Source organism: Palaemon carinicauda, chromosome 36 (assembly GCF_036898095.1).
Source record: "Palaemon carinicauda isolate YSFRI2023 chromosome 36, ASM3689809v2, whole genome shotgun sequence".
NCBI lineage: Eukaryota > Metazoa > Arthropoda > Malacostraca > Decapoda > Palaemonidae > Palaemon > Palaemon carinicauda.
The window spans coordinates 71,381,123-71,393,429 of NC_090760.1; the positions used below are offsets into that span (position 1 = coordinate 71,381,123).

A 12,307-nucleotide genomic window follows, 5' to 3' on the forward strand; every position below is an offset into this window, starting at 1 on the left:
GGTAATTGCCAAAAGCTTCATGACAGACCTAAAAACAAACATTGAAAGTTATAAAAACAATAGTAACAAGAGCAATCAGAGCTTTCCGACCAACAATGTATATTGCCAACATTTTACTCAAGTCTATGAACAAAACTCTTCTTTTTTCATATGTTAATTGAGGATGAATCTACAATAACATTTAACTAAAGTCTACGGACAGCACATCCCCTTACCATATGCTGACTGTAGATGGCGAAAAATGTAAATCGGATCTGGATCATTTCCTAAATTCAATGGGGTCATCCATGACCTAAGATCTATCTGTGGTAAAAATTGTCAAAATCCATCAAGTAGTTTTGACATAATCCTGTCCACAGACAGGCACAGACAAATAAATAAATAAACCGACTCTATTCTATGACCTCCTTGGTGGAGGTAATAAATCTAACAACACAGAGCAAAAGGGCAAAATTAAATATTCATTTTTTTAAAAATTTTACTAAAATAAAAATAAAATATCTGCAGGTTTGTTTAGAAAAATAATAACTGTACAAAAACATGAAACCTCGGACAAATGCTGTTTCAAACATAACAATAGAATATTTACATAAAATAAAAAACATAAAAACAGTTCTGCTTCTGATAATTTACGTACAAAAAATATCTTTCAAGCGATCGTTTTTAGGCACTTGTTTCCAGATAAAGTGAACATGGATCACTGCTTTGTAGATCCTACGTCTGACAATTCACATGCACTACTACTCCGTTACTATACAGGACGACAAGTCTTTTATCCTCTAGACTGGCACTACACAAACTCACTTTGTGATTGAGTTTTTGCTCACATTTGCTGAAACAAAGAAAGGTAAATAATTATAGATTAAAGATTAATATCTGAAACAAACTTACAGCAAATTAATACTGTATGTTGTACAGTATTACTGATTTATTCTAAATTCTCCCAGCATGGGGTAGGGTTTTATATAATACCCTGCATGCCCTATGTAGAGTCACATTGTTTTAGTTGCCCTGAGGTCCCAATAGTATAATATCCTTTTAAATTTTATCTGTTCCCTTTACTTTCTACTCATCTGACTCTAACCTAACTTCATATAAGCATGATTTTGAACAAATAAAATCCTTTTGAGCTAATAGGTGAATTGGAGTAGATAACTTCATAACATTTCATAAATCCATAACTTATTTCTGCTTGTAATAATGTGTCTGTGGGTAAAAAAAAAACTTTGTTACAAGTTGCCACCATCCTATTGGAAACATCTGTGCTTAGCAATCTGTTGTACAGGAGTACAAGCCCTGCTCAAGCTCAATAGTTTCTAGTACTGTCTGCAACCTCAACGTTCTTGTGAGCTGAGGGGTTTGGGGGAGCCTATAGGTCTACCTGTAGAGTCATCAGCAGCCCTTGCCTGGCTTTCCCTGGACCTAGCTTAATGGAGAGGGGAGCTTGGGCTCTGATTATATGAATATATGGTCAGTCTCTAGGACATTGAGCTCTGATCATATAAATATATGGTCAGTCTCTAGGACATTATCATATTTTTATGGCATGGTCTTGTCCCTTGCCTCTGCCATTCTTGAGCAACCTTCAAACTTTCAACAAGTTTTTATGAAAGATTGCTGCCTTATACATGTTCCCTAGGAAGCATTGCTTTCAATCCCTTCTTTTCTTCTCATTCCCTCTAATATCTACTCATATAGCTGTCCCTTACCTTGGTCTGGCTACAATCTCCAAACCCCCTCATTTAAGAGCACATTCTTCAAACCAACCCCTAAAGGATAAAAAATATGACTCATCACTCTTCTAGATGAACTACTTTCTAATTATTACCGTCCCTTTCCAAAAGTGCGTCACCTTGTGAACAGCTACGCATAATCTCAATACGATAAAATGCAATTTGTAGCCACATTTTATTTCTAGTGTAATGTAAATTTTCTACAAATAAACACCATGTTTAGATTTGCACACATACAAGCCAGGAAAATCACTCTCATTCCTAGCCCTTATACAATAATGGATATTAAAGATAACCAAGCCTCAGCGTAGAGATAACAAGTAATAATCTTCAAGATGAGACTTACCAACTATCACACCTTTATTACTGTATATAAATGTTATTTTTGGCAATGAAGATAAACTACTTAATGAAATTAATTATAACAGTTTGCAGTACATACCTCAAAGCCTTTTCTAGAGTCCAGCTATAAAAAGATTCACAGAAACCATTCATGGGATTGACAGCAACCAGGGAAGTTTTACTTTCCTCTTCTTTGTGATTCAGCACAAATAGCAAATCCTAGAAATAGTAGTAATGTAAGCACATATGTTAAAGATGCTGTCTTAGCAAAGATCTGGCAGTAATTTTAGACTTGTAAGCATTATAAATGTTAAAGATACATACATCCAACCATATACCAAGGCACTTCCCCCAATTTTGGGGGGTAGCCGACATCAACAAATAAAACAAAACAAAAAGGGGACCTCTACTCTCTACGTTCCTCCCAGCCAGACAAGGGACTCAACCGAGTTCAGCTGGTACTGCTAGGGTGCCACAGCCCACCCTCCCCCGTTATCCACCACAGATGAAGCTTCATAATGCTGAATCCCCTACTGCTGCTACCTCCGCGGTCATCTAAGGCACCAGAGAAAGCAGCAGGGCCTACCAGAACTGCGTCACAATCGCTCGCCATTCATTCCTATTTCTAGCACGCTCTCTTGCCTCTCCCACATCTATCTTCCTATCACCCAGAGCTTTCTTCACTCCATCCACCCACACCTTGGCCTTCCTCTTGTACTTCTCCCATCAACTCTTGCATTCATCACCTTCTTTAACAGACAGCCATTTTCCATTCTCTCAACATGGCCAAACCACCTCAACACATTCATATCCACTCTAGCTGCTAACTCATTTCTTACACCCGTTCTCACCCTCACCACTTCGTTCCTAACCCTATCTACTCGAGATATACCAGCCATACTCCTTAGACACTTCATCTCAAACACATTCAATTTCTGTCTCTACGTCACTTTCATTCCCCACAACTCCGATCCATACATCACAGTTGGTACAATCACTTTCTCATTTAGAACTCTCTTTACCTTCATGCCCAACCCTCTATTTTTTACTACTCCCTTAACTGCCCCCAACACTTTGCAACCTTCATTCACTCTCTGACGTACATCTGCTTCCACTCCACCATTTGCTGCAACAATAGACCCCAAGTACTTAAACTGATCCACCTCCTCAAGTAACTCCCCATTCAACATGACATTCAACCTTGCACCACCTTCCCCTCTCGTACATCTCATAACCTTACTCTTACCCACATTAACTCTCAACTTCCTTCTCTCACACACCCTTCCAAATTCTGTCACTAGTCGGTCAAGCTTCTCTTCTGTGTCTGCTACCAGTACAGTATCATCCGCAAACAACAACTGATTTACCTCCCATTCATGGTCATTCTCGTCTACCAGTTTTAATCCTCGTCCAAGCACTCGAGCATTCACCTCTCTCACCACTCCATCAACATACAAGTTAAACAACCACGGCGACATCACACATCCCTGTCTCAGCCCCACTCTCACCGGAAACCAATCACTCACTTCATTTCCTATTCTAACACATGCTTTACTACCTTTGTAGAAACTTTTCACTGCTTGCAACAACCTTCTACCAACTCCATATAACCTCATCACATTCCACATTGCTTCCCGATCAACTCAATCATATGCTTTCTCCAGATCCATAAACGCAACATACACCTCCTTGCCGACTTAGAAAAGATCTGGTAGTTTAGACTTTTGGAATGGCAGTAATTTTAGACTTTTGGAAGCATTGTAAATGTCAAAGATTCTGTCTTAGCAAAGCTCTGGCAGTAATTCAAGACTTTTGGAAAAATTGTAAACATTATAAATGCTGTCTGAGCAAAGATCTGAAATATCTTTAATGACAGTAACTCAAGTCTTGCTGAGAGAACTTAAACTTAATGGTCTTGTTAAAATATTCAATATAGTAATGACGTCTTATGGTAGACAGAGTAAGGTAAGACAGCAAAGGAAGTTGATAAAGAAACAAAAAGAAAAAAAAAAAGACCATATGAAAAATTATGATATGAAACTTTTTATTTCTTTTAAAGAAAAGATGTGAAAAAGTGTTTAACTAATTCAAAGTACTGTACATCAATATTAGAAGCTATGAAACCAATCTTATTTACGTACAATCTTGCTGTATCATTTTCATGAAAAAATAATCAACTGATAAATCTTGTTTCATATATATACAATCTTGAAATATATTTCAGTGAAGTAACCTAATCAAAACTATTTCATAAATCCAAATTAGTCACAGTTTTCAGGCTTTAGTGTTTCACAGATTGCTAACCATTGCAATACCCATTAAAGTGATAGTATTAGCTTCCTCTGAGACACTGATGGTCTTCTCGTACTGTGTAACGATGCCCGAAGACCCTTTATGTCTAACATCTAAGGCACTTTTAAAGCCACATTCAAACGATGTGCAAATGCACTATACACACACGGATTTCCCTGTAATTCTCTCGCTTTTACACAGTAATACCAGATCAAACAGCCCAAGGAAGGCAGTAGTCGGGCACACTAGCCTTTGACTTGGACCACACACCGAGTAGAGGGCAGAATGCAGTCAGAATTGTGTCAACAACAGGCACTTTGATGGTTTATCCATGGTTTCCACGTCTATGACATCATCTACACTCCTGATCGTCATTCACCCACAAAACTGGTGACAGTGTCTGCCCGCTGTGCATTTTTCCCCCTTCATGTGGCTGGGGATTAACTCTACTTCATTAAACTCTTCGCATTTGGCTGTATGCTCCTACTTGAAGTGCAACCACTCTTTAATGGTGAGCAGTTTATTGTGATTATCAACCAATTCAGCAGCATCCTTTATCCATCTCATTCAACATGACTTTGTGATTGGTCAACACTGAAGAGAAGTCCCTAAAAGTGAAGGAAGGTAAGATATGACTGCTTTCCATAGAGCAATCACGTAAGGGCTGAGGCCCTTCAAAGGTGACTGCAAACACTCTTGAGATTAGTACTGAAGAAGACTCAACATGCAGCGCATTTGGTCAAATGACATTCAGCATTGAAGGCTGAAATTAACCCAGTCCTTTACAGGTAAGTTAATTGTAAGCTTAACAAAATCCCTGTAGTTCTCCATGATCATCCCATCAGGGCTACCACTCAGAGACTGGGTCAAACTATTCACCAAATATTGATGATAACATGTATTGAATGTTGCAATGAATCCTTTACCCAAGGGCCAGATGAGAAAGGTGATTTTAGTTGGCAATAACCACAATTCATTGTTGTGGCATCAAACTTCCATGGCCTATGGATGACTAATAGCATTGCCAACAATAGCAAACCTTTTCTGGATGAAAAAGAGTACCAAAAAGGATTGGAATATGGAGGGTAGCATCCTATTAATCTCTAGTTCAAAGGTTTAAGGTTTAAAGGTCGCTCATGAATGGCAGAGGCAAGGGACAGTGACATTGCCCTAGCAGTCAGGACAATGCCCTAGAGACTGACCATATATTATATGATCAGCGCCCATGCCTCCTCTCCAGGGAGGGCCAGGCAGTGGCTGCTGATGACTCAGCAGATAGACCTATAAGCTCCCCCAAACCCCCCAAACTTACCTCACAAGGATGGTAAGGTTGCAGACACTAATGGCACTAACGAGTCTGCGCGGGACTCGAACCCCAGTCTGGCAAACACCAGACAGAGACGTTTCCAATCAGGCCACAACAATAAAGCAAGGGCTACAATTATTGTTATCATTATTACCAGCTAAGCTACAACCCTAGTTGGAAAAGCAAGATGCTATAAGCCCAATGGCTCCAACAGGGAAAGATAGCCCAGCAAGGAAAGTAAGTAAGGAAATAAATAAATGATATAGGAAGTAATGAAAAATTAAAATAAAATATTTTAAAAACATTAACAACATTAAAATGTTATTTTCATTAGTAAAATAAATTTTTGAATATACTTACCCGATGATCATGTAGCTGTCAACTCCGTTGCCCGACAGAAATCTAAGGTCGGGATACGCCAGCGATCGCTATACAGGTGGGGGTGTACACAACAGCGCCATCTGTGAGCAGGTACTCAAGTACTTCTTGTCAACAAGAACTCAATTTTCTCCTCGGTCCACTGGTTCTCTATGGGGAGGAAGGGCGGGTCCTTAAATTCATGATCATCGGGTAAGTATATTCAAAAATTTATTTTACTAATGAAAATAACATTTTTCAATATTAATCTTACCCGATGATCATGTAGCTGATTCACACCCAGGGTGGTGGGTGGAGACCAGCATACATGTTAACATAAGAAGCTAAGTATCCCGTATTTCATTTTATCAGTTATTCAAAATAACAAACATAAAATAAATAAGTACCTGGTAAGGAAGTCGACTTGAACCATTACTCTGCCTTTTTTAAGTTCGTCTTCCTTACTGAGCCTAGCGGTCCTCTTAGGATGCTGAACGACTCCTAGGTGCCGAAGTATGAAGGGCTGCAACCCATACTAAAGGACCTCATCACAACCTCTAATCTAGGCGCTTCTCAAGAAAGAATTTGACCACCCGCCAAATCAACCAGGATGCGGAAGACTTCTTAGCCTTCCGTACAACCCAAAAACAACAATAAAAAGTATTTCAAGAGAAAGATTAAAAAAGGTTATGGGATTATGGGAATGTAGTGGCTGAGCCCTCACCTACTACTGCACTCGCTGCTACGAATGGTCCCAGGGTGTAGCAGTTCTCGTAAAGAGACTGGACATCTTTGAGATAGAATGATGCGAACACTGACTTGCTTCTCCAATAGGTTGCATCCATAACACTCTGCAGAGAACGGTTCTGTTTGAAGGCCACTGAAGTAGCGACAGCTCTTACTTCATGCGTCCTTACCTTCAGCAAAGCAAGGTCTTCTTCCTTCAGATGAGAATGTGCCTCTCTAATCAGAAGCCTGATGTAGTAAGAAACTGCGTTCTTAGACATCGGTAGAGCAGGCTTCTTGATAGAACACCATAAAGCTTCTGATTGTCCTCGTAAAGGCTTTGTCCGTCTTAAATAGTACTTAAGAGCTCTTACTGGGCAAAGTACTCTCTCTAGTTCGTTCCCCACCAAGTTGGACAGGCTTGGGATCTCGAACGACTTGGGCCAAGGACGGGAAGGAAGCTCGTTTTTAGCCAAAAAACCGAGCTGCAAGGAACATGTAGCCGTTTCAGATGTAAAACCTATGTTCCTGCTGAAGGCGTGGATCTCACTGACTCTTTTAGCTGTTGCTAAGCAAACGAGGAAAAGAGTCTTTAATGTGAGATCCTTAAAAGAGGCTGATTGAAGCGGTTCGAATCTTGATGACATCAGGAACCTTAAAACCACGTCTAGGTTCCAGCCTGGAGTGGACAACCGACGTTCCTTTGAGGTCTCAAAAGACCTAAGAAGGTCCTGTAGATCTTTGTTGGTGGAAAGATCCAAGCCTCTGTGGCGGAAGACCGCTGCCAACATACTCCTGTAACCCTTGATCGTAGGAGCTGAGAGGGATCTTACATTCCTGAGATGTAACAGAAAGTCAGCTATCTGTGTTACAGAGGTACTGGTTGAGGAAACTGCATTCGCCTTGCACCAGCTTCGGAAGACTTCCCATTTTGACTGATAGACTCTGAGAGTGGATGTCCTCCTTGCTCTGGCAATCGCTCTGGCTGCCTCCTTCGAAAAGCCTCTAGCTCTTGAGAGTCTTTCGATAGTCTGAAGGCAGTCAGACGAAGAGCGTGGAGGCTTGGGTGTACCTTCTTTACGTGAGGCTGACGCATAAGGTCCACTCTTAGAGGAAGAGTCCTGGGAACGTCCACTAGCCATTGCAGTACCTCGGTGAACCATTCTCTCGCAGGCCAGAGGGGAGCAACCAACGTCAACCGTGTCCCTTCGTGGGAAGCGAACTTCTGAAGTACCCTGTTGACAATCTTGAACGGAGGGAACGCATACAGGTCTAGATGGGACCAATCCAGCAGAAAGGCATCCACGTGAACTGCTGCTGGGTCTGGAATCGGAGAACAATACATCGGGAGCCTCTTGGTCATCGAGGTAGCGAATAGATCTATGGTGGGCTGACCCCACAGGGCCCATAGTCTGCTGCAAACATTCTTGTGAAGGGTCCACTCTGTGGGGATGACCTGACCCTTCCGGCTGAGGCGATCTGCCATGACATTCATGTCGCCCTGAATGAACCTCGTTACCAGCGAAAGCTTTCGATCTTTTGACCAAATGAGGAGGTCCCTTGCGATCTCGAACAACTTCCTCGAATGAGTCCCTCCTTGCTTGGAGATGTAAGCCAAGGCTGTAGTGTTGTCGGAGTTCACCTCCACCACCTTGCTTAGCTGGAGGGACTTGAAGTTTATCAAGGCCAGATGAACTGCCAAAAGCTCCTTGCAATTGATGTGAAGTGTCCTTTGCTCCTGATTCCACGTGCCCGAGCATTCCTGTCCGTCCAGTGTCGCACCCCAGCCCGTGTCCGATGCGTCCGAGAAGAGACGGTGGTCGGGGGTCTGAACAGCCAATGGTAGACCTTCCTTGAGAAGAATGCTGTTCTTCCACCACGTCAGTGTAGACCTCATCTCTTCGGAAACAGGCACTGAGACCGCCTCTAGCGTCATGTCCTTTCTCCAGTGAGCAGCTAGATGATACTGAAGGGGGCGGAGGTGGAGTCTCCCTAACTCGATGAACTGGGCCAGCGATGAAAGTGTCCCTGTTAGACTCATCCACTGCCTGACTGAACATCGGTTCCTTCTCAGCATGCTCTGGATGCATTCTAGGGCTTGATTGATCCTTGGGGCCGACGGAAAAGCCCGAAAAGCTCGACTCTGAATCTCCATACCTAGATAGACAATGGTCTGGGATGGGACGAGTTGGGACTTCTCTATATTGACCAGGAGGCCCAATTCCTTGGTCAGATCCATAGTCCATCTGAGATTCTCCAGACAGCGACGACTTGACGGAGCTCTTAAAAGCCAGTCGTTCAAATAGAGGGAGGCTCTGATGTCTGCCAAGTGAAGGAATTTGGCAATATTCCTCATCAGTTTGGTAAACACAAGAGGTGCCGTGCTTAGGCCAAAGCACAGGGCTTGGAATTGGTACACGACCTTTCCAAAGACGAACCTTAGGAAAGGTTGGGAGTCTGGATGGATGGGGACGTGAAAGTACGCGTCTTTCAGGTCTAACGAGACCATCCAGTCCTCCTTCCTGACCGCTGCTAGGACCGACTTCGTCGTCTCCATCGTGAACGTCTGCTTGGTGACAAAAGCATTGAGAGCACTGACGTCCAGCACCGGTCTCCAACCTCCTGTCTTCTTCGGTACCAGGAAGAGACGGTTGTAGAAGCCCGGGGATTGATGGTCCCGGACTATGACTACCGCTCCCTTTTGTAGCAAGAGCGACACCTCTTGTTGCAACGCTAGCCTCTTGTCCTTCTCCTTGTAGTTGGGAGAGAGGTTGATGGGAGATGTAGCTAGAGGGGGACTGCGGCAGAACGGAATTCTGTACCCCTCCTTTAGCCACTTCACAGACTGAGCGTCTGCACCTCTGCTCTCCCAAGCTCGCCAGAAGAACTTGAGCCTGGCTCCCACTGCTGTCTGGAGAGGAAGGCAGTCAGATCCTGCCTTTTGCGGACTTGGAACCCTTCTTGGATTTGCCACGGTGACTGTCGGCACGGGTACCTCCTCTGCTGGAGGTTCTGCCACGAAAGGGCGGGATGAACCTAGTAGCTGGTGTGTCTACTGCTGCAGGACGGAAAGGTCTAGGCACGGAAGGTAAAGCTTTAGCCTTACGTGCGGAAGAAGCCATCAGATCATGGGTATCCTTCTGGATCAGTGAGGCAGCCATCCCCTTGATCAGCTCCTCCGGAAACAGACACTTGGAGAGAGGAGCAAACAACAACTCCGACTTCTGGCAAGGAGTGATACCAGACGACAAGAAGGAGCAAAGATGTTCTCTCTTCTTAAGCACTCCCGACGTGTACGAAGCCGCAAGTTCACCAGACCCATCCCGAATGGCTTTGTCCATGCAAGACATGATCAGCATGGCAGAGTCCTTATCCGAAGGGGAAGTCTTTCTGCTTAACGCTCCCAAACACCAATCGAGGAAGTTGAAGATCTCAAAAGCACGAAAGACTCCCTTCAACAGATGATCCATGTCAGAAAAGGACCAGCAAATCTTCGATCGTCTCATAGCCAGCCTGCGGGGAGAGTCAACCAGACTTGAAAAGTCGCCCTGGGCAGAGGCAGGAACCCCCAAGCCGGGTTGCTCTCCCGTGGCATACCAGACGCTAGATTTGGAAGCAAGCTTGGTAGGCGGAAAGATGAAAGCAGTCTTTCCCAGTTGCTTCTTGGACTGCAACCACTCTCCCATAACCCTCAAAGCTCTCTTGGATGAGCGTGCGAGGACAAGCTTGGTGAAGGCAGGAGCAGCAGACTGCATGCCCAGAGCAAACTCGGAGGGAGGAGAGCGAGGGGTTGCAGACACAAACTGTTCTGGATACAAGTCCCTGAACAAGGCAAGGACTTTACGAAAGTCTAAGGAGGGAGGCGTAGACTTGGGCTCTTCTAAGTCTGAGTGCGGTTCATCCACATGTGCATCTTCGTCATCCGAAACTCCATCATCCGAAAGCTGAGTAGGAAGTGGCAAAGGCGGAGCAGAAAGCTGAACGGCTGAATCCGGCAGCACGGGTGCATGCGTAGCTGCTGCGGATCCAACATCATGCCGCTGCTGGTCAGTCTGCGAGCTGGCAACAACAAAAGCAGAGTGCTGGTGTGTGGGAGGGACTGCCGTGGGTTGCGGAGCATGCCGTATGGGATGCGGAGCATGCCGCATAGAGTCAGAACCCGGCAGCTCTACAGCACCTTCCCACTGCTGATGCGGTAGCTCACGCATGTCAACGGATGGTGCAGCAAGAACATGCGTCTGGCAGGGTGGACTGCGCATCGGTGGTGGAGCTCTCACAGGTGGAGTGTGGGAGCAGGCAGCCGCAGTATCTGCTGAGCGCACAACCGCGGCAGGTTGTAGGCTAACAGGGGCAGTGTCAACCTTCTCAGCATGATACTCTTGCATGAACGCAGCAAGCTGAGACTGCATAGTCTGCAGCATGGACCACTTAGGGTCTACCGTGGTTGGAGCAGCAACAGACGGAGCAGTAGCCTGTTGTGGAACCACTCTACCTCTCTTGGGAGGTGTGCAGTCTTCGGAAGACTGCGGCGAGTCCGAACTGACCCAGTGGCTACACCTGGGCCGTTGGACTCGCTCGGAAGGGACCTTACGCTTGAGAGGTCGTGAGACCTTGGTCCATCGTTTCCTCCTTGAAACTTCTTCCACAGACGAGGGATGATAGGGCTCATTCGTCTGTATGTGGATGGGACGATCTCTAAGAGAAACGTCCGCAACCACTGAGGGTACATCCGTACGCTGATCAAGGCCTGCCGAACCCTTTGGTCCTTCGACATTGCTTCTCCCCTGGACTTGGGAGCTTGCAAGAGGTCCCGGACTGGGAGGACGACTGGCACGAACAGATGTACCCTCATGCGCAACACTGACACTGACACTTTTCACCTCACTTGCACTAACACTTCCCACTGCACTTTTCGCTTTCAGCTCTTTGACATCTGCCAAAAGCTGATTACGGTCATTAGCCAATGACTCCACTCTGTCACCCAGAGCCTGAATGGCACGCATCATATCCGCCATGGATGGCTTAGCACTAGTAGCAGGGTCGGGAGTCACCACTACAGGGGAAGGAAAAGGTTGAGGGGCATGGGGAGAGGAAAAATCAACAGAGCGAGAAGAACTCCTCCTGATCCTATCCTTCTCTAGCCTACGTGCATTTTTAAGGAATTCGTTAAAATCGAATTCCGAAAGCCCAGCGCATTCCTCACACCGATCTTCCAATTGACAGGATTTACCCCTACAATTGGAACAAACGGTGTGAGGATCTATGGAGGCCTTCGGAAGACGCCTAGTACAAGCCCTAACACTACACTGCCTGTACTTAGGGACTTGAGAATGGTCAGACATCTTGAATTGTAGAAATGGTCAAGGGGGGATTCCAAAAACTAGCAAAGTTCGTTAACAATTAATCCAAATTAATTCCAAAAGCTTGCTAAGCTAATGATAAAGCTTCCTGAATAGCGAAGGCTAAAATCTAGAGCGAATACATCACCAAAATCGTGAGAAACAACTCCAGAATCAACAGCGTATCCAAGAGGAAAAATTGAGTTCTTGTT

The 12,307-nt window shown here is 44.7% G+C and overlaps 1 protein-coding gene across 1 annotated transcript in view; it reads right to left on the reverse strand.

Moving 5' to 3' along the window:
- Positions 1 to 328: 328 nt before the first annotated feature.
- The window catches only part of LOC137628897 (uncharacterized), an 84,870-nt gene continuing 72,891 nt past the window's right edge, over positions 329 to 12,307 (reverse strand). The window contains exons 7-8 of the mRNA XM_068360159.1: positions 2,176 to 2,294; positions 329 to 832 (exon numbers count right to left, since the gene is read on the reverse strand). Of these exons, the coding sequence (XP_068216260.1) occupies positions 715 to 832; positions 2,176 to 2,294 (237 nt within the window). The 3' untranslated portion in view covers positions 329 to 714. The remainder of the gene's footprint in view (positions 833 to 2,175; positions 2,295 to 12,307) is intronic.